Below are 21,298 nucleotides of genomic sequence, written 5' to 3'. Positions count from 1 at the left end.
AGGGGAAACTGGTGGCTCCTGCCTGGCTCAGCAGCCGCATCCTTGTGAGGTTTTGCCTGTTTCACTGGGTATTTGAGGTCCATTTTCATCATTTTTAAGGAATTGTGATAATTCAAGCTGTGTATTTAACAACTCATTAGTGTTGTCTGTTCCTGGAGGGCTCGCCACAGCCTGAGCATGGGGATTGGGGTGCTCCTTAAAGCTGCTGGTTTTAGGATGGCTTCACAAGTGGCACTGCACCGGGTATTTGTTTTTGCTTATATTAATCCCCTTCAACCAGGGCCATGGCAATAAGACCCTTTGGAGCACAGATAAGGGAAATACAATAATCACTTGATGTGGGTTTGGGGAGGTTGGGTTGCTGGGGACTGAGGTGGTGGCCGGGCTCCTGATGGGTTTTCTCTGCTCACCCCATTCTCTGCTATTGCAGGTGAGGCTTTTCGGCTGCCGCATGAGTACGTCCTCGCCCGGCGATGGCCTCGCAGCCCACGTGGCTGCTGCTCCTCAGCGTGGTGGCCACCTGCCTGCCGGCCGTGCAGCCCAAGGACTTCACTGTGAAGGACATCGTCTACCTCCACCCCTCCAGTAAGCCACCTTCGCGCGGGCCGCAAAGCCACGGCCGGCTGCGGCGCGGGGGTAAGGACGGGGGCGAACGCGCATTGAGGGTGGTGAGGCCCTGGCCCAGGTTGCCCAGAGAAGCTGTGGGTACCCCCTCCCTGGCAGTGCCCAAGGCTGGGTTGGACGGGGCCTGGAGCAGCCTGGGCTGGTGGAGGTGTCCCTGCCCATGGGGGGTGGAAATAGGTGATATTTAAGGTCCCTTCCAACCCAAACTGTGCTGTGAGTCTGTGTTGTGTTGTCCCACCCCAAGCTGCTCCTTGAGGGCAGCTCCAGTCCCACCAGAGATGCTTCTGGGTGACCTGGTGGCCCTTACCCAGAGTAGCCTGGGCAAACAAGCAGCAAATGCTTCTTGCCCCACCGCTGGTACCCAAATGGGTCTGTCCCACACCAAGGGGAGGAGGTGAAGAGGAGGGAGAGGTGAGAGGTGTCCTGTGAGGCTCTGGAGGCTCAGCTTACTTCACCCCATGGAGATAAACGTGACCTGTTTGGCTTCTGAGAAGGTGGCAGCATCTTGAAGATGTATTGAAAGTGCTACAGAAGCCCTGCCAGGAGACCACTTAAGAAGTTACGCTCTTTATTTGGCGAGATAAATCAGGACGGAGCCTGCTGTGAAAAACTGGAGGCTCAGCAAATTGATTTTCCTTTCCTTTGGGGCCATCAGCCTGCCTTCAAAAGGAGCAGCTCTTTTCCTCGGTGGCACAGTTTCCAGAAGCATTTTAATCCATCTGATAATTTGTTATCAGAGCTGATAAAGTAGCGGTATTGGATGTGAGCTCCGATAGCAAGAGAATAATTGCTCCTTGCTCACACTAACTCCCTTTGGAGCCAGCGTTGGGCATTTTTTCTGGGTAAACAGGGCTGAACTGAGTCCTCATTGTACCTTTATGTGCCTTTCCTTTGCTGTTGGTGATAGGGTTTTTACAAATCGGGTCCACCTTGATGAATTTGACAGGTACACATGTAGAAAGAGATGTCTGAAAAAGAACAAATGCTGCTGTGTCCCTCTGAAAAGTCTAATAGAAGCGGATTAATTGGCTCATTTCAACTGAATATGGTCTGTTCCTTTCAGCCACGCCGTATCCGCATGGATTTAAATGTTTCACCTGCGAAAAGGCAGCGGATAATTACGAATGCAACCGATGGGCTCCGGATGTCTATTGTCCAAGAGGTAACCGGCCGCGTGCTAGCGTTTAATTTAAACCCACGTTTAATTTGAACAACCGCTCGCTGTCCCCGCCGCAGGGACAGCACTGAGCCCCCATTATTCCCTGGGCGTACTCGGATGCTGGCGATCGCTGCTCCGGCTTGTAAAGCCTCCTCGACAAGAAAGATGTGTAAGCGATACGAGTAATCCTTTAAGCTTTTCTGTCTCCATAGTGGATGAAGTTTAGGGCTTTCATCTGCTCCTTGTTCTCCTCTAGCTCAGCTGGAAATTAAATCAGGCTGACATTTATTTAGGGGTTGTGTTTCTCTTATTGGTGAGTATGGGACTGGTTCTTTGTTCGCTTACCTCCCCTATGGCACAAGCCTACGTTTTGGGGCAGCTGAGATGGCCTCTTCAGCTGATATCAAGATACCTTCAATATTTTGAATTCCAATATTTTCAATATTCAATTCTACTCTGCCCTGCTCACACCACAGCTGCAATCTTGTGCCCAGTGCTGGGCCCTCAGCTCAAGGACAGGAACTGCTTGAAAGAGTCGAGTAGGGCCACAGAGATGAGATGCTGGAGGGAGTGGAGCATCTCCTGCTGAGGAGCGGCTGAGGGAGCTGGGGCTCTTGAGCTTGGAGCAGAGGAGACTGAGGGGTGCCCTCATTCCTGGGGATCCATTTGGAAAGGGCAGTGTCAGGAAGAAGGAGCCAGGCTCTGCTCTGGGATGGCCAATGCCAGGACAAGGGGCAGTGGTCCCAAGCTGGAGCACAGGAGGTTCAAGCTGAAGATGAGGCCAAAGTTTGTGAGTGTGAGGGTTCTGGAGCATGGCCCAGGCTGCCCAGAGAGGTTGTGGAGTCTCCTTGTGTGGAGACACCCAAAGCCCTGGCCGTGTTCCTGTGTGACTGCTCTGGTGCTCCTGCTGTGGCAGGGGTTGCACTGGGGGAGCTTTCCAGGTCCCTTCCAACTCCTCACATTCTGGGATTCTGTGATCAGCTATGTTCATCCATCCCCATGAGAAGGGGCCAGTTGGAAATCCGAGTCCATCTTTAATCTGCAGCACAGAGGACTTCTTATCTCCTTAAAATGCAGGGATTTGATAATGTGTTACTCAAAGGTTTCTTATGGCTGTTGTTGGCATCTCTCAGCTTCCCATCCAACGCACTTCCACAGCAGAAAGCTTTAAGGCAGCTTTTTCTCTGTGTCGCTTTAATTTTCCAAGGTGATTTTGAGTCCATGTAAGGAAGCTGCAGAAATGCAGCCTCGGGGTGAGGCACGACTCCGGGGTTATCTGCTCAGGTAATTGCCTTATCTCTGCGAGCCAGGGGTGCGCTTGCGGCATCGCCTCCCTTGCTGCAGTGATCCGAACCCGTGTTGATTCGCTTGGGTTAAGTGGTGGCAGAAAATGAGAAAACTCCATCCTGCTATTTGCTTTTTTTAAGACAAAATGCTATTAAAACCAAGCAAACTAAAATATTTTAATTAACCATTATGCAGGACTTAAAATGAACCACATTTGTGTAGTAAAATTCATGATAATGGAGAGTAAAAAGATGAATTCCTGCATTGAACAGAGAGTAGAAAAAGCCTTTCCTAGAAGGCAAGGCCTCCTGCTGTGCATTAACCTTGTTTTCTGCTATTTATGAGCCTCAGCTCAAGCAGAAACTGTGTTAGTGATCTAATTCGCATGGAAATGCTGCACTCAAACCACTCCTGGCACTCTGGTTTTGGACGGCCTGTGGGCTGCCTGACATCCCTATGATGGCCACCACCACCACAGGGATGCTCCAGCTGCTGCAGGTGCCACCCAAAATCACTGTCAGAGGCTGTGGTTTGGGAAACGGGCTCTGAAAACTCAACTTGGTCCTTTGAAATACCAGATTTAGTGTTTCCTTACCCAGTTTAAAGCAGAGAGGACAACTTTCTCCTACTGAAGAGCCTTGCAGGGCTGGTTTACTTGCACTTACCCTGTCTGTCTGCACCAAGCCTTGGGTTTCAGTCGCTGGTTTCTTCATTCATGCTGCCTTTAAGGGTACAGGAGGGTGCTCATGAGGTGGAACCCATGCAGGACGTGTGCTTCAGCCGTTGGGTGATGCTGCTGTAGGTCAGTGTCACCAAGGCCAGGGCTCTCTGTTGTCTATCGGTGTTTGGAGGTACCTCGTAGCTGTAGCACATTGTCCAGTTTTTGCAAGTCGTGCACTCTTTGCAAGACAGATCCACCGGAGGAAGGGAAAATGCAAAAAAAAAGAGGTGATGGTGTATTCTGTTACACTGGGGGGTCAGCATAAATTAACAGCCACCCCAAAAAAAATCCCTTGAATAATCCCATTTTCAAATGCTTTTCTGATGGAATGTGTTGCTGGACAGCCTGAATAACATCATTATGAATGTCTCTGTTACTGTTGATAAGTTTTTTATAGCATTAAGCTTGCATTCTTGAGCTTGGAGTCCCTCTTCCACCCCTCCAGCCTCCCTATCTGCAGAGCAGTTACTGTACCCCACCATGGCAATGTTCCCACAAGATGCTGGAGGGAGTGGAGCATCTCCTGCTGAGGAGCGGCTGAGGGAGCTGGGGCTCTTGAGCTTGGAGCAGAGGAGACTGAGGGGTGCCCTCATTCCTGGGGATCCACTGGGAAAGGGCAGTGTCAGGAGGAAGGAGCCAGGCTCTGCTCTGGGATGTCCAATGCCAGGACAAGGGGCAATGGTCCCAAGCTGGAGCACAGGAGGTTCAAGCTGAAGATGAGGCCAAACTTTGTGAGTGTGAGGGTTCTGGAGCATGGCCCAGGCTGCCCAGAGAGGTTGTGGAGTGTCCTTGTGTGGAGACACCCAAAGCCCTGGCCGTGTTCCTGTGTGACTGCTCTGGTGCTCCTGCTGTGGCAGGGGGTGCACTGGGGGAGCTTTCCAGGTCCCTTCCTACTCCTCACATTTTGTGATTCCCCACCTCTGCTTTGCTCTGGGTTCTCCCAGTGTTAATATTGATCCGTGTGAGTGGATTTTGTGGCTTAATGTGGGCTTCATCCCTACTTTGGAGAGAGTGCCATCATTGATGGTGTACAAGGAGAAGCACGCTTGGTCCCTCTGTGGAGGGGAAAATGCCTATTTCCAAGATGATTGCACAATATTTTCTAAAAACACACTTGGAAGAAAGATTGAAATGGCCCTAAAAGAGTCGCAAGGTCCTGGCAGGAGCTAAAAGCCATCGCACAGGGGGATAAAACTGTGAGCTTCACCCCTTAGGGCAGGGGAATGCCTGGAAAAGGCATCAAAAGCCACACGTTGGAGCCCTGGATGGTTTGAGGGAAGCCAGGACACCAAGCGTCTCCAGCTGGTGATAAGTTAAATCTGTGTGCTGCGGGTATCAGCTCCAGTTAAGAGCAGGTCAAAGATACAACAGGCATCTGAGGGGTTTTATTGCCCCGTGGATAACGCGCTTGGATGCTGCCAAATGCCTAAAACATGACAAGTACACAGGGCTTTGGGCATTGGAGATGAGAGCTGAATAGGAATGGTCACTTTAAATTAATGATGCTTCTGTGAAAGCAACAATTTTATTAATAATGAATTTGATCTATAAGAAGCAAGGTGTAATTTAGAGAAGAAATATATCATATATAGAAAAATATTTCCTGTGTTGGAAATCCAGCGTTTTCATCTTGGAGCGCTGGGATGCTGACAGCACCTTCAGCTTCCCTCTGGTGACTAAGGCATGAAATAAACCCAAATTCCTTTGTGCCTGAGGGAAACCACAGCCTTTGTCAGTCATCCTGCTTGGAGTTTTCTGGGTGTTTTACAAATGTCACTGGAGAAATAGCTTAAAAACGGAGGAGGAAGATGGTCTGCAATTGGGTTGAGGGAACCCAATGGGTGCAGAAGGTGCGGGGGGATTATGAGGGGGACAGCCCATTTTATGGGGCTTTTTTCCAAAGTTTGGGATACCGAGACACACAAAAATCCTCCCAAGTGTTCTGCCATGATATAAAGTAATAATAATATCTATAAAAGATGATGAGAGAGAGGGTGAAGGATCGGAGTGCGAGCAGTGAGGACAACTTGCATGGTTGTTAGGATATAGGGAAAGGTGTCTCCAACATGTAATGCTTTAGGTAATTATACAGAACTAATGGTTGTATACAAAGCTAGGAAGAGATTAAACCTAAACAAATGGAAATTAACTTCAGACATGAACAGGTATTGTGAATGTTTTGTATTAGTAAAGATAATTCCTATAAAATTATCAGTTTTTGAAAAAAATCTGAGTTCTCTTTCCTATTTCTCCCTATTTGTAGCCCATCACAAGACTCGAGTTTGACAGATAAACGCATTTCTTTCTGTCTTTCTAGGTACAAGGTATTGCTTTAGCCAACACCTGATGAAAGCTACTGGAGAAAGCGTATCCGTCACCAAACGCTGTGTGCCGCTGGAGGACTGTCTGTCTACGGGATGCACATATGTAAAGCATGAAGAGTACAAGGTATCGGATAAAATCTGCCTGTTTTTTTAAGATGAAAACTGGGAAGAATCCTTTTGGCCTCTGCCAGAGGTCTGACTGGTTCAGTGGGTAGATCAACATAGCAAAAAATGAGGTTTCTCCTCTTAAAGAGCTCCAACTCATTTCCATTTGTTACAGAAACATGGGAATAACCTCTCCCAGGATGAAATAATAATCTCTTTAAATAACTCTCCTGCCTGTAGCTCAGGGGAGGAAAACCACTCCCTCCAGACCTTTGGAGCTAACACTTTATATCTGAATCAAACAGTTAGTTATAAAAGATATTTTTCTGAAGGTCGATGGTCGACCTTCTTGAATGTCTCCAATGGGTTAAAATAAAGAGCTTTCTGAGCTGCCAGGCACACTACAGCCCCAGCTCTGTTTTACTCGTAACTACATAATTTACTCATAATTTTATGCTTTTGTTTTGGCCTCGAGTGCATTAGTTTTGTTGCTCTGCATCTCTGTGCCCTGTGACCCCTCTTAATCCTGAGAAATCAGAGCTGTGTGTCCCTATGGGCTAACACAGGAGTTGTGTCAAACTAAGAGATAGGTGGCAAAAAAAAAACCCCTGTACAAATGAATACTGATTTCTTTCAGTTCTGACCTGTGAGCTCTACTTCAACCAAGTCACACTGGTTTGCATCAGTTTACTTATTTAAGGTAAAGAAGTTCAATACCTCTTGAAAATGGATGTGTCCTCTTTGCGTTAGCCAATGTGCTGTTCCTGTATGGGTGAAATTAGATGGATTAATGGAATTTAGATGGATTAATGGAAATGAGATGGATCTACTTGGTCTCCATGAGATGGATTTTTAAAAATTAAAAAGAAAAGGGGGACAAAAATCAGGCTGGCTGCTGTTCTCCCTTGCAAATGTCACATTAGTTCTCCTATGCCTTTATGATTATGGCTGTTTCTCAAATAACCAAGTGATAACCTGGTCTCTTTCAGCTCTGCACCTCCTGCTGCGAGGGCAGCATCTGCAACCTGCCCCTGCCCAAGAACGCCAGCGAGGCCGTGTTCACCACCCTGTCCCCCCTCAGCAGCGCCCCGCACCTTCCCCAGCCCGCCCTGCTGACCACCGCTTGTCTCTGCCTGGGGCTGGTGGCGCAGCGCTGGGCCACGCTGCCACACGTGGGTCCTGGCAGCTGAATGGGGTGAGGACACCCACGTGGACGGTCACCATCGCCCAATGGAGTTGTCTTTGAAAGACAATTTTCCTCCTGATTTCTTGTTAATGATGAACTAATGAGGCTGGGACGCAGATGCATTCGAAGGGGGTGCAACCATCACGTTTCTCTACCATTTTCAAGAAGAAACTCATGCAAAACATTCCCAAAACCCACGTGGGATGCCTACAACTTCTCTCAATGTCCGTTGTTTCTCAGTGAAGAAATATTACTTAAAGCTACTCTCATCACTCACTCGGTTGAAACTTTCCTGCTATAATTTGTCAGAGCACTAACTCCAGTGTCTCATTAACCTGTTCTGAGACCATATGGGAAATAATAAGTAGTTGATGTTTCTTTGCCATCTCCCCACATCTCCTGCTCCTCTCGGAGTTGGTACCAAGGCTGGAGGGGACGAGGTCAATGGAGCAGCAGCTTGGACAGGCCAGCATCGCACTGAGATGCTTCCTCTGAGGTTGTCCACCAGCAGCATGAAGAGCCACCTCCATAACACCCCCCACTGGGATCGACAAAATCACTTTGGTTTACAAAATGAACCAGAAAAACCTCCAAAAACTCCGTATTTTGGCACCCAGACCAAGCTGATCCTGAATATCTTGTTACAATGCACTATCACTATGGAGTATGGACCATCACTAGCTACAGCTCTATTTTGGTGACTCGTTTTGCTTGGAAATCATGTATGCAATATTTATTTGTGTGTGTTGAGTAGGATCTAAAGTGTTTAAGAGATTCTTAACACTGGTATTGCCAGGAAAAATGGTTGTTTTGCAAGTGTGTAAGCCTATAATATGTAAATTACCATAAAAAAAAATATATATAAGGCTTTGCATCACTACTGAAAAAGAATCAGCTTTGTTTTGCAGGGTCAGTGACAAAAGCAAGGTGTCCATAGACTTGTTTTAAAGTTAAACCAAACTTTTGAAATAATTAATCTAGTGGGTTGTTTGGTTTTGGTTTTTTTTTAAATAGTCATAAATTGTTCTTTTATGAGTCAATTTTGGGCTAGTCGTGCTCCAAGGTAACTGTGCTTTATCAAGTTGCAGTATGTGATCCTCTGAAGTGGGTTTTTTTTGGTGAGTTTTACAGGGAAAGGCAGATGAAGGAAGCCAACGCTGGGATCCAGATGCTTTGTGAGCACCTCCAGTGCTCCTGGAGGGTACCAGCAAGCCCCCATCAACAGCATCTGTGCTGGGTACCATTAAGAGCTGGAAAACTGCAGCTTTAAGTGTATTTCTTGGGTTTTGTGGCCAAACCTAGAGCTGCGCTTGCTCATTACTTCATTTCAGGTGGTTTATCTGGGGAAGGAAAGCAGCCTGGAAGCATCAGTGAAGCTTTGCTGGGTGATGTTATCAAAAATGTATATATACATTGTGAAAATTGAACTTTAAATGTTGTTTCTTTCCTCTTTTTAACTTTTTACATAAAACTAATAATTTTGAAGATGGACTAGGTGGCCTTGCTCATGGACAAACCTTGCATTTTGGCATCTTCTCAGTTCTCCAATGACTTGCTCACAGATCACTGGTATCAAGAGGGTAGCTGCAATCTGTTATTTTATGCAAGTTAGACCTGCCTCTAGTAGACCCTATAAAACAGAACCCAAAGAAATCACCCCTGTAGTATTTCTAAAGCCTATCCCCACCTTCTCTGCAAGCTCCTTTGAGCAGAGCTGTGCCAGGTACTTACGGGTTGGGGAGAATGAGGTGGAGGGCATTATGACTTTTCCAACAGCAATTTAAGTATTTATTTATTATTATTATCCTGCAAAATGGAAGAGTTTAGGTCTGGAAGGACCAAAGGACCATCTCACTTACCCATTCAACCAGGGCAGGCTCAAGCCTTGGGCTGTCTTGCACGGGGCAGCAGCTCGTGGGGAGCTCCCTGCTGACTCAGGGCTCACACACTGGTGGTGGCAGTTCAGCTGGGGGGTTTCAGGGTTTGTATTTTCACTTTGGGCCTCACTAAACATGGAGGAGTCAGGCAATAACGTACCTAACAAGCAGCAAGAAGCAGATGTTACCTCGGTCAATGACTTGCAGCCACGTTTCTGCTGGCATCTCTCTATGCATCTCCCTCTATTTCCCATATATTTTGCAGTTTTGTTGTTATTTAACCAAACTCACCCAGGCTCACCTGTGGTATGGTAACTCTGAGCTATATAACCATGTGGGCTGAGCTGTGGGAATGGCCACGTTTCTTCATAAGGAGGTGTTGGACTTACTTTTAGGACCCACCACGTGAAAGATGTGGTGCCTGCAGTGGGGTCACATGGGCCCCAGTGCCAGTTGGCCCATGGTGTGCACTGACAGCACCTTCAAGCTATATTTACAGAACCACAGAATCATTACAGGTGGACGAGACCTCTAAGATCAAATCTAATCATCAACCCAACCCCACCATGGCCACTAAACCATGTCCCCAAGTGCCACATCCACACACTTTTTGGACTCCTCTAAGGATGGTGACACCATCACCTCCCTGAGCAGCCTGTTAGGTGGCCCTCAGCCAGACCAGAGACTTTTTTTGGGGTATCTGATAGTGCTCTCCACTCACAAAGGTGGTAGAGATTGAGGTGATTGAGACCTACATAGGATCCTCCTCTTGGGGTGTTGTTTTTTTTTTTTAAAGCATATAAAAGCTGAGCTGCACTGTATTTATTTTTTTAGGCTCTATATATGTGATATTGCTTTGAAATGCCTGGTTGGTGTTTTTTTTAACTCTTGTAAATGCTGTACATTTGTATAAATAAATGTTTTAAATATTCAGCTGGTGTGTGAGGTGTCTGATACCGTACAAAGCTGCCGTCGCCAGCCCTGCTCTTTGCTGCGGTGCCACCCCTGTGCTGGGACTCTGCTCCTCCATCCCCTTTTCCTTGCTCTGATGTTTTATTAGGAAAAAGAACAACAGAAAATAGGGCAAAAAAGCTGTATTTAGAGCATTTTGGTTTAATCCCTCCTGTACCAAATGAATCTTCCCCGTGGTTTCCTCCCATAGTTCCCATAGTTATTAGTTACAAGTTAATTTATTAAGTGACCAATATAAGACAAGTCTGAAGAGGTTCTTGTTTCATTTGTGATCCCTGATTTTACTCCCAGCATGGTCTGGAGGTTTTCAAGCAGTTATTCCTAATGTGTGCTCTTGAAAGCAGCATTTACTTGGATGTAAACAACTTCATGTAACTAATGAAAGGTTTTGGACAAAGTTATTTATGGATAATGAGAAAAAGGAATAAACCAACATTAAAAAAGAGATGCTTAAGTTAAAGATATAAAAGAATAGTGCTGTACTATGGGGTATTCCCTCATGCTCTGTGTATAAAAGTGAATTTACCTGGTTTTCTCCTGAATTCTGACCAAGACCATTCCAGCTCAGTGACCACTTCAGCTGAGACCCAGAACCTCTTCTCCATTGCCAGCCAAAATCCAGCACAGTCCCCCCCCGCCAAAAAAAACCTAGTTTGGATGAACTGGCAAAGCTCTTGAGAGCATTTTTAACCTTCTTAAAGAGGCTCAAGCACCCTGCAAAGGTTATGCTCTGGGTTTCTCACTTACTCCAGGAGATTGCCATGAATTTCTGGTCAAGGCTGCAGCACTACTTGCTCCTTCCTCCAAGAAACTGCCAACAACTCTGATTCTGGGAAGTGGTATCGCCATACCTGGATGTAGGGGGAAAGGAAATTGAAAGTGTACTTAAAATACCCATATTACAGAATCAATGGCAAGGGGAAGTTAACCCTCATCATCTGAAGGTGCAAAGCTTGGAGATGGCAATGCCCAGAGTGGCACCAATTCAGAATTAAGAAGCCAAGATGGGAACCAACGCTCTGAACAAAGTCCCTGTGTACTCCCCTGCATGGCAAAATGGGCATGCATCTTGCTAATAAACATTTTATGATGCCATCCTCATGAGATAATTTCATTGGCTCTTGTACCAACTTCTCTTTGGGATTAATGTCACAGGGAATCCCACCACGAGCCAACCATCAGCCACCCAACTCCCAGGCGGCTCCAGTAACTTCAGTCCTTTAACATCAACATATATATATTTTTCTTTTTCAAAAGCATTTTTAAATCTATCCATTTCAACTTATCTATGGAATTTAGGTCTCCTATTCCTTTTTTTAAGCTTTTAGATACGTAACATTTACACATTTCATCACATGGAGCTCAACCCTACAAGTCTTAGGTTAAAACCAGCACGATGGATGTTTTCAATGTCCAGAGTCCATCCACAATAAATGCAAATAAATCCAACATAAGGCTGAAAATACTGGAAAAAAACAACAAAGAAAGCAATACAGCTACCAAAAAAAAATCTAAAAGCTCACAGAAGTTTTTATGCTGAGAAACAACCTGAGCAAGCCAGCTTTACTGGTGTTCATAAACATTTCACTACTCTCCAATGCCAAATTTAAACAGGTTTTACTTTAGCTATATCAAGCTCTACCAGAGAAAGTCTAAATCTCACCTTGACAGTGCATGTAAGAGATGACTGACCCCAACCTCCTACCCAAAAGAGCACTGAGTAACCATTTTAATACTTATAGATTTAATATTTAACCCAAAATGATGGGTTGTCACCTGACACCAGCCCACTAACCCCCATTTTGGAGAACACATTTCAACAAGTTCATTTTCCCAGTGTTTCCTACCAGTCATCACTTGGTCACTCTGGGTTATCACCACATCTCTTTCAGACACCAACCCCTCCTCAAATCCCACCCCTCCGACCACATTTGTGTTCCTCCGAGCCTCCCCAAGCCGCTGCGGTGTTCGTAGCACAGATTACTTTCTCGGTGAAGCAGAACCCCCAGCTGCATGAAATTTCAGTCTCCTAATCCTGTTAGGTCCCCCCTGTCAGGCTCCACACCGACAAAACCTTTGTGCAGCTCCTGAAATAGCAACCTTTATACTGAAAAAAAAGAATAAAATAAATAAAGCAGGACTTGCCATTGCCAAGGTGAAAGGTTACTCTTTATCTTTATGGAAGATAAAGGCCACAGTTTGCAACTATTATTTAGTCCTGGGTTTTTAATGTGGATTTCGGGTGTGAGTACCAGGCTTAAAGCTCCAATACCAGGTTTTGTTGAAAAAAAATGGTTGTTTTTTTTTCCTAAATAAATAATGGCACAATAATAGTCAAGAGGAGGAAAAACCCCAGCTATTTCTTATCCCTGCTGCAGGTCAATAGCAGAAAACCTCATTCATGACACTAGAAATTTGGGGATAATAGTGCATGCACATAAAACCTCAGTTTGTGTAAGTCAGGCAGGTATGCTACCATCCATCTGTCTGTAAGTACCATACATACCTATAGACTGTATATGCTTTGTATGTGTGTGTGTGTGTATATATATATAAAATAAAATGTGTCTTTTATATATACACACACACATGTATAATATGTGTATATATAGATGCATAATGTATATTTTATATAAATATAATGTAATGTATATTTTATATATATTTTATACACATGCCTCTTCAGAAAAACCAGGACAGGACATGGGTATGGAGAAGGAATTGGCCATGGGCTGTTGCTGAACATGCAAAGTCTGCAGTTAAAGGCTATGGTTCACACCACAGGGCCTAAAAAAACCAGGTTTCCAAATAGGACAACTAACTACATAGGTAGTGGTTATTGAGGTTTTAGTAAAAAAAAAGAAATAATTAAAAATTAATCAAAACAAACCTTGCTAAAGCAGTAGGAGGTGCATGGCTCTCACATTTTTAATGAGAGTAACTGGAAAAGCAGTGGCCTTGGAGGGCTGCAAAGATCAAACCCATTCCATCCCATTTCTGTGGGATATTTGGGTTTTTAAATGGGATGTGTCCCCTTGGGAAGGGACAAGGAAGAGGGTGGCTGCTCTGCTGAGGGGTTTTAGGAAGGACATGGTCACTTTTTGTGCTGATGGTGGGGATTAGAGGAGCAGAAGGGGCAGGAAAGGGGCGGTCCCATCACCCCAACTCTGTGGGCACAACCAGCAGGAGGTCACCTTGCAGGGAAACCCCCTGAGCTGCAAGGCCTGTGCTGCTCTGGACCACAATCATAAACAACAGGATGGGGTTAAATTCCTGCATTTCCTTTGGTTCCTGCTCTGATTCCTGCCTGTAAGAATAACCAATGTTATTGTCTGTGCTTTTGTCTCCAAGTCCCAAACTTTTCAGTTCTCTCTCCGCTCTCCCAGACTCCAAAGCACCAGGTCAGCACCCACCGTGCCCTCTCCCCTCACAAAATAATTTCCTTTTCCACATCCCTACACAAATACACTTTGCTCCTGCACCTCTGGGGCTTCTCGTCTTACTGCTCATCACCTCTATTTTTCGATATTCTTGATGTTTTATGTACTTCTGGATTTAAAACACACAACACTCCTTAGAGGGAGCAAAGATCACGGGACAAAACAAAAAGAGAAATAGATTTACTTCCTGCAAGCAAACACAGCACTCCTGAAAACAACTAAATAACCACATTTATCATAAGCTTATCAAAACCAGCCAAGGATTTTAGCAACTCTTCCGTTTACTGAGAGTTTTGAGGCTTTTTCTGCTTATCACATCAGCTTCTCAGCAAAGACTGAGCCCCATCTCCCCCCCGCCCCTACAGCACAAAGCCCCTGTAGGACATTTTAGGGTATTCACTGCCTCAAAACCCAAGTATTCATCCAGCAATTTAAATTATTTTCACAGTATTCAGCAGCAAAAGACCCAGAGCATCTCCCAGACAAAACTTACCCATATTGAGGTGATAAAATATGGAACAAATCCTCTGGGAAGAGGCAAGATTAGGAAGGAGACCTCACCCCAGGGCCATGCTGCAGGACAAACTGAGCAGGGCTGGGGAGAAACCAGCTGCGAGCTGTTAAACCCAAATTACCACCTGCCCAGAACCTGCCTCCTCCCTAAGCAGCAGGCCAGGGTGGGGTTCCCTCTTTAACTAAACAATGGGGCTTGTTTGGTGTCTTTTCAGCTGCTAAAATTGGCGGTTTTAAGAGTTTTTGAGTGTAATGTTTCGATGTGACCATAAGCAAATAATTCAGCCTCAGCCACCTGGTTAAGGCACATGTTGGTGTACCTCTCCCAAGTTAAACCCTGCACATTAACAAGGCACAGAAACCCCTCACATAACCAAAAAAATCAACTCAGCATCACCAGACCAGACCCGAGTGGTCCATAGCAGGTCAGAGAGCTTCCCCTGCCCCTCTGCTCTGCCCTGCTCACACCACAGCTGCAATCTTGTGCCCAGTGCTGGGCCCTCAGCTCCAGAAGGACAGGAACTGCTTGAAAGAGTCCAGCAGGGCCATAAAGATGAGATGCTGGAGGGAGTGGAGCATCTCCTGCTGAGGAGCGGCTGAGGGAGCTGGGGCTCTGGAGCTTGGAGCAGAGGAGCCTGAGGGGTGCCCTCATTCCTGGGGATCCATTTGGAAAGGGCAGTGTCAGGAGGAAGGAGCCAGGCTCTGCTCTGGGATGGCCAATGCCAGGACAAGGGGCAATGGTCCCAAGCTGGAGCACAGGAGGTTCAAGCTGAAGATGAGGCCAAAGTTTGTGAGTGTGAGGGTTCTGGAGCATGGCCCAGGCTGCCCAGAGAGGTTGTGGAGTGTCCTTGTGTGGAGACACCCAAAGCCCTGGCCGTGTTCCTGTGTGACTGCTCTGGTGCTCCTGCTGTGGCAGGGGTTGCACTGGGGGAGCTTTCCAGGTCCCTTCCAACTCCTCACATTCTGGGATTCTGTGATTCATGCCATCACCCTGGCCAAGCTGGGCCTTCAGATGCCGTTACCCCCTGGAAACAAAGGGAATTATAATGGAGCAGGATGTTCTGAACGCATCAACACACCACTAATTCTTGCAGCAGATACAAGCTGTTATTGTTGTCACCCAGCAGCTGCTGCGAGCGCCGGGTGCGTGTGTGCATATGGGCATGTCGCTCCTGGCCAAATTCCACGCACGGGGAAACGTCCCCTCGTGCAAGTGTCAGCCTGCACGGAGATCTAGGGGCACAAAAAGGCTCCGATTGACCTGATTTGAGCAGCAAACACGCACGCATGGTGATGTTTTAACGCTCCTTGATATATTAAAGTACCATGAGCTGCACCTTCATTTGGTGGAAATCAGAGCAGAAGTAGAAGAGGACTTCACCACGCTTAACTGCAATTAAAATTGCTTAGCCCTGCTGAAGTTATGCTTGAAGAGGAATGTTAATCAGTTAAAACTGCAGGAATTTTACTCTATTTTAATGTTACCCATGATTAGTTTCCTCATCTGGAAATCGAGACCAACCTTAGCGCTTGTTCCTGACATAGCAATGGCAAAGATGGTATTTTTTGGTATTTATTTTTGGCTCTGCCATCCCTTTCACAGCACACCCAGCTATAAGCAGTACCTTCCCATCCGATGCTATTTCAAGCTAAAAAGATAAGAAAATAAAATTGCAGCCAATTAGAACGACGACATCCACTAAAGTATTGATACTAAAAGGCAAAATAATACAGCCACTATACCTCAGTTTCAGCAGAACTGAGCAAATTCAAGAATATTGGTGCTGGATCTACTCAGGAGGAGTTCCACAGCACACCAAGCTATAAGCGGTGCCTTCCCATCCGATGCTATTTCAAGCTAAAAAGATAAGAAAATAAAATTGCAGCCAATTAGAACAACGACATCCACTGAAGTATTGATACTAAAAGGCAAAATAATACAGCCACTATACCTGTTTCAGCAGAACTGAGCGAATTCAAGAATATTGGTGCTGGATCTACTCAGGAGGAGTTTGTTATGAGTAAGGCTAAGGAGGCACAAGCAGTGAAAATGCAACTGGGCAAGCTTTGGGTGATCTCTGTGGATTTCCTAACAAACTGGTGTTAAATTCTGCTGTTTAAAAGGGAAGCTTAGGCCAGAGCGATTTCCTGACCGTGCCTTTAAAGTGCATAGGGGCACCTCAGATAGAAAAATAAAGTATTGACATATATGTGGTCAAAACAGCTACTCAGAGAGAGCAGCACTTATTATATACGGATTTTCTTTTGCTTTGTGTAAGAACACTTCAAAAAAATCCAGGAATATTTCAAATTTTTGAGTGAAATTGGCTTTTTTTTTTTTTGCTAGAATGCACATGTACAAATATCCATACACGGGATGCTTCATTTTGGGATCGAGTGAAGTATTTCAGCCCTCAATTATCATCTGTTTACCAGTTAATTCTCCTCCTGTCACACCTCTGCTGCGATACTGACAGGGCATCCCTGTCATTTGCTATCAAATTCAAGGGTTGTTATCAGTGTCCAAATATTAGCTCAAGAGCAAGGGAAATAATTGATGTATATGGTCATGAGGGCAGCTTTTTAAGTGGTAATGCTGTGGTTTGATAAGTTACCTGCTTTCTAAAGTATGAGATTTCAGAAATATCTATGCTGTGCATCTCGTAACATAACTGTAACCGCCTTATCTGTATTTATCAGATAATTTAGACCATGCATCCACATCCATCATGTCCATATGTATTTTGGATCAGCAGCTCTTGTTTTTAGTTCCAGTCCTGCAGGCAAACTGCTCTAGTGCTAAGGCTGAAGCCTAGGGGAAAAAAAGAGCAAAGCAAGTGAGTTGATGTCTGGGATCACACAAATCACTCCGAGTATAAAAATCGTATCACCACTCTGTCCTTACTCCAAATTATTTGAGCAGCAGCATCAACACAACCTCAATTCTTCCAAATTCATGTGGTTTTTCTGCTATACAGCCAGATTTCTGCAATGTTTAGCCTGACAGGGCAGAAAATACACGTTCCCAGACCAAGTTTTATGTGTTAATGTGACAAAGCAGCTCATGGCCTCACCTCTCTGGATCAGGTACTAAAGTTACAGCCCTGCTCGCCCGCGGGTTTATGAACCAGAGCATATCTCGCTGAGTGACACCGCAATTAGCAGGGAGCCTGCAGCCAGGACGGCAAAGACAAGGGGCCCTCTCCCCAAAAGCTCCCTGTGACCCTCGGGGTTGTTTTGAGAGCTTTTTTAACCAGCCAGGTGGCTGCTGGTGGAAGGAAAATAAAGCTCTTCACTGTTGATGTCTGATAAATGAGAGCTGTTGGATGCCCTGGCTTGTTTTTCCTTTTCGTTATAAATACATATAAATTTCTTTATAAATATATATATATACACACACAAGGATCATTAGTTTTTATGACAGTTTTGAGGATGCTCAGTATAAAGATACAACAATACAAAAAGGCTTTAAAAGGATTGGGCATGTGAGAGAAGTCCTACAATTATTTTGCTGTTATGTTTCATTTACCAGGAAGAAATCAATGAATTCATCGAACTGAACCAAAGTGGTTGAGGATTCAGAGCAGACTCCTCCATACACAATCTTCAGTCTGCTAAAATCCTGTACTTCTGTCCTGCCCACAGTCCTCTCGTGTCATTTAGGGAGCAGTAAAAAACCTCCAATCACCTCTTACTGCTGCACAGCTTAAACACGAACATTCATGGCACTGAAAATCGTATGAGCTTTCCACTTAGTGAAGAACAGACCATTTTTGGTACTTGCTACTTTGATATTTCAATCTGAGTCTGAGAAAAAGCTATCACTGAGACTAAATTTTAAGGGTGAAAAGAGAATTACTAGGAATTTTGGGAAAAGACATATACTCAGCTCCTCATATCTCAAGGCATCTCCATGAGACATTTCACCTCTAACACTTCTGTAAGCCTTTTGACTACTGCAAATAACATCCAGACTTGCATCATTTTAAGCGTATTCTCCATCTACACTAGTGTGCTTGCAGATGTTAACCACCCTGTGATGCTCACTGTGCCACTTTAAATGAATAGCCTCTCTGAATTCAGAAAAATAGAACTTCAACAGAGCACCAATCTGATGTGATCTTACATACTCTTCTCCTGTTTCTTTACCCTAGAGAGGAAGGTAATTTTGTAACTCAAAGTTGTTTTTTATTATCAGAACTACAGTTAATAACAGTGTATTTAAGAACTTATTTCACAGTAGCGAGTTAATTAATACACAGTGTAGCTCTTCAGATGGGAGGGAAACAGAACTGTCTCAGTTCTGGCTTGAGAATCAGTGTATGTGTGAGAATAGTTTAGTTACAAAAACATCAGGAAATCATACCTCCTATGAAATATTAGTATTGGTGAAATCAATGCAAAACACCCATTGCCTTCAGTGACACTTTTGCCATGGTTGAAGCCATTTACAGGACAAAGCTTAACAGGACATAAAGTCAAAAAAACAGCAGCCCAAGCTTAATTTCAAGAGCTGCACGACAGCTACCACCCTTTCTGAAATACAGACAAGCACAGCAAAGTCAGCTGAAGAAAGTATAGTATTGAGAGTCTTTAAAATATGTATGAAACATGCCACAGAATTTATTTTTCTAATATTTGTCCAACAAAGTCCTCCACAAGTGTACTCTGCCATCCAGCGACACACTAACCCTTTGATCAAATGAGCCAATTTGTGTTCTGCAAAATGACTGTATTTCGCAAACAGACAAGACACGTTGCGGCTTCTCAATGCTTTTTTAATCCTCTTGATGAGAATGAGGAAAAAAAATATCAATAAAAGACTTTGAAGTAATACAGCTCTCTTGGACAGTAGAAAGGAGGTCAGGAACTCGGGCTCTGGAAATACAGCATGAAAACTCCATGACAAAGCAATGACAGCGATGGTAGGTGAGCAAGATAATGTCTGAACTGCTGGCTTAGTGAGTGAATGCAGAGCAGACAGCACTCACTGCTCCCATGGAAAGTCGTATTCACTTCATCTCCGTGATCCAGCAAAGTTACGGGCTTGCAGCAATCATTAATGAGGAGATACAGGCACTTGGGAAAGGAACTGCTTCTAAACCCATTAAAGCCAAGAAGACGACTTTGGTGATACCTGGCTTAGATCCTGAGCAGGAAACAGTAGTATACAAACCTAGAACAAGTTTTAAATCCAGAATTGTTAGTTAACAGTGGAAAAATACAGTGGTGTTTAATGAACAGTCCTGATACCTTACTGCCATGAGATCAAAATTCAGTTTAATCCAGATTAGAATCTAGTCTCTGCAGCAAGGCAGCCAACAGAGCTCTGGCATTTCAGATGCCTCCTATTTTCTTCACTATTCTCCCTCCAGTAACTTCAACTGACCTGATTGGTTTTGTGATACCTGAAGAGACTGAGGAGTTTACTGAAACGTTCCTCTTGAAATATTTTCATAATTGATCATAACTGCAGTAATTGATCGTAATTGCTCTTTGCACAGGCATTTCAAAATTCCACAGAGACAAGTCTAAATTGCATCCAAGTACAGGAAAACAATGATGACATCCAAGCATTGCCCCATTATCTTTTTTTTTTTCCTCCACAATGTATTTAATGACCTAAGAAAGTTACAAAAGCAGCTTTAAATTACAGTTACATATATAAACTAATTAAATATATTTAGCTAACACTGAGAAAATAAAATCCCAAGCAACACAAAGACAAAAAAAACCTTGAGAGATGACTGGTTCTAGAGTAATTTGAGACTTCTTACTGAGTCTCTGGATGTTGCAGTCAAGTGAATACTTCGGTAGTGAAGTATTACTTGGTTAGAGACCTCAGAAATCTTAGTATCATCTTAGAACAGCAAATGAGTGATTAGTCCCACACTAACTTCTGCAGTTTTTATTAAGTTCTATATTCTGGGAGAACAATTTTATTATTTATTCCACTTTTTTTGCTCCTTACTCCAATAAGGGGCAAAATTCCTAGATACTTCAGTGGCACCAGGATTTTTAATACTAAGAGCACAGACCTGTTAGACACTGAAAGACAAAATGGTTAAGAAGTGTGGCTTGTAAAATAGTATTTAAAAAAGGATATGCAGATATAGTTATGCACATTTATGCTTAAACTCATTCAAGATGAAGGAAACTCACAGCTTAAAATTCATGTGGCACATAAAGGTATCCGTTTGAACGTTGGCAATCAATATGCTAAGTCACATGTGGTGAACACATATTCACAGAGACTAAAATAAATATCAGCTACTTTATTGTCTAGGGATGCTTAAAGAGTGACATTTCCTGACAATGCTTAGGGAGAATCATCAAGTAGAAGAATGCAAAGGTCGTAAGGACTCGTGGAATCCAGATGACTGCTAGTTTCCACTCAGTTTTCTCATAACTGGGCTGTCAGGTTCAGCATTAGTGAAAATGCTTCCTACAACCACATGAGTACCCCAGATGTTGTGACGAATAACTTTGCAGCAGCCAAGATCATCGATGGAGAATCCCAAGTGGCGGTAGCGTTCATCTGTTTCAAAGAGGGTGTTGTTTGTGTAAGGTCCAAAAAACTAGGTGGGGAAAGAAAAAGAGATATAATTTTTCATGTGAACATTTCCAAGAACATTTAAAATGTCAGAATTACCTCTTTTTAAAACAAAACCTCAGCCCAAAAGTATCAATTACATCTGTTGGAGGACACTTTATGTAGTTTCATTCATGAAATCTACACAGGAAACTAAGCAGAGCACCTCTGGCTATACTGGTACCCCATATTTAAAGATTTCCCTTCATCACAGAGAGCACTGAAGGCGCCTCAGTGTGTTTAAATGTCTGATAATCACCCACACAAACTCAAGTGCTTGGAAAGGTCCTCCAACTTCTGCAGGCATTAAAGATAGGACCCTTCTGTGAAATAACAAACATAAGACATGTACCTTCTCAATGAGCCCCCTATAAAGAAAGATGTTTTGAGGAGCCAAAAATGTGTGTAGATTTGGAACAGGTATTTCAGTTGCTTTATCTCAGGAGGAAGCTTCTGACCAAAAGACGACTTTTAATGAACAGGTTCTTGGCAAGGATG

The 21,298-nt window shown here is 44.3% G+C and overlaps 1 protein-coding gene across 1 annotated transcript; it reads left to right on the top strand.

Moving 5' to 3' along the window:
- Positions 1-473: 473 nt before the first annotated feature.
- Positions 474-7,410, top strand: LYPD6 (LY6/PLAUR domain containing 6). Its single transcript, XM_010179515.1, has 4 exons — positions 474-585; positions 1,688-1,786; positions 6,109-6,239; positions 7,210-7,410. The coding sequence occupies exons 1-4, from the start codon at positions 474-476 to the stop codon at positions 7,408-7,410; spliced, it is 543 nt and encodes a 180-aa protein (XP_010177817.1).
- Positions 7,411-21,298: the final 13,888 nt, after the last annotated feature.

The sequence above is a fragment of the Mesitornis unicolor genome, unplaced genomic scaffold (assembly GCF_000695765.1).
Source record: "Mesitornis unicolor isolate BGI_N332 unplaced genomic scaffold, ASM69576v1 scaffold11042, whole genome shotgun sequence".
NCBI lineage: Eukaryota > Metazoa > Chordata > Aves > Mesitornithiformes > Mesitornithidae > Mesitornis > Mesitornis unicolor.
This window is presented reverse-complemented; position numbering and strand designations above follow the sequence as displayed.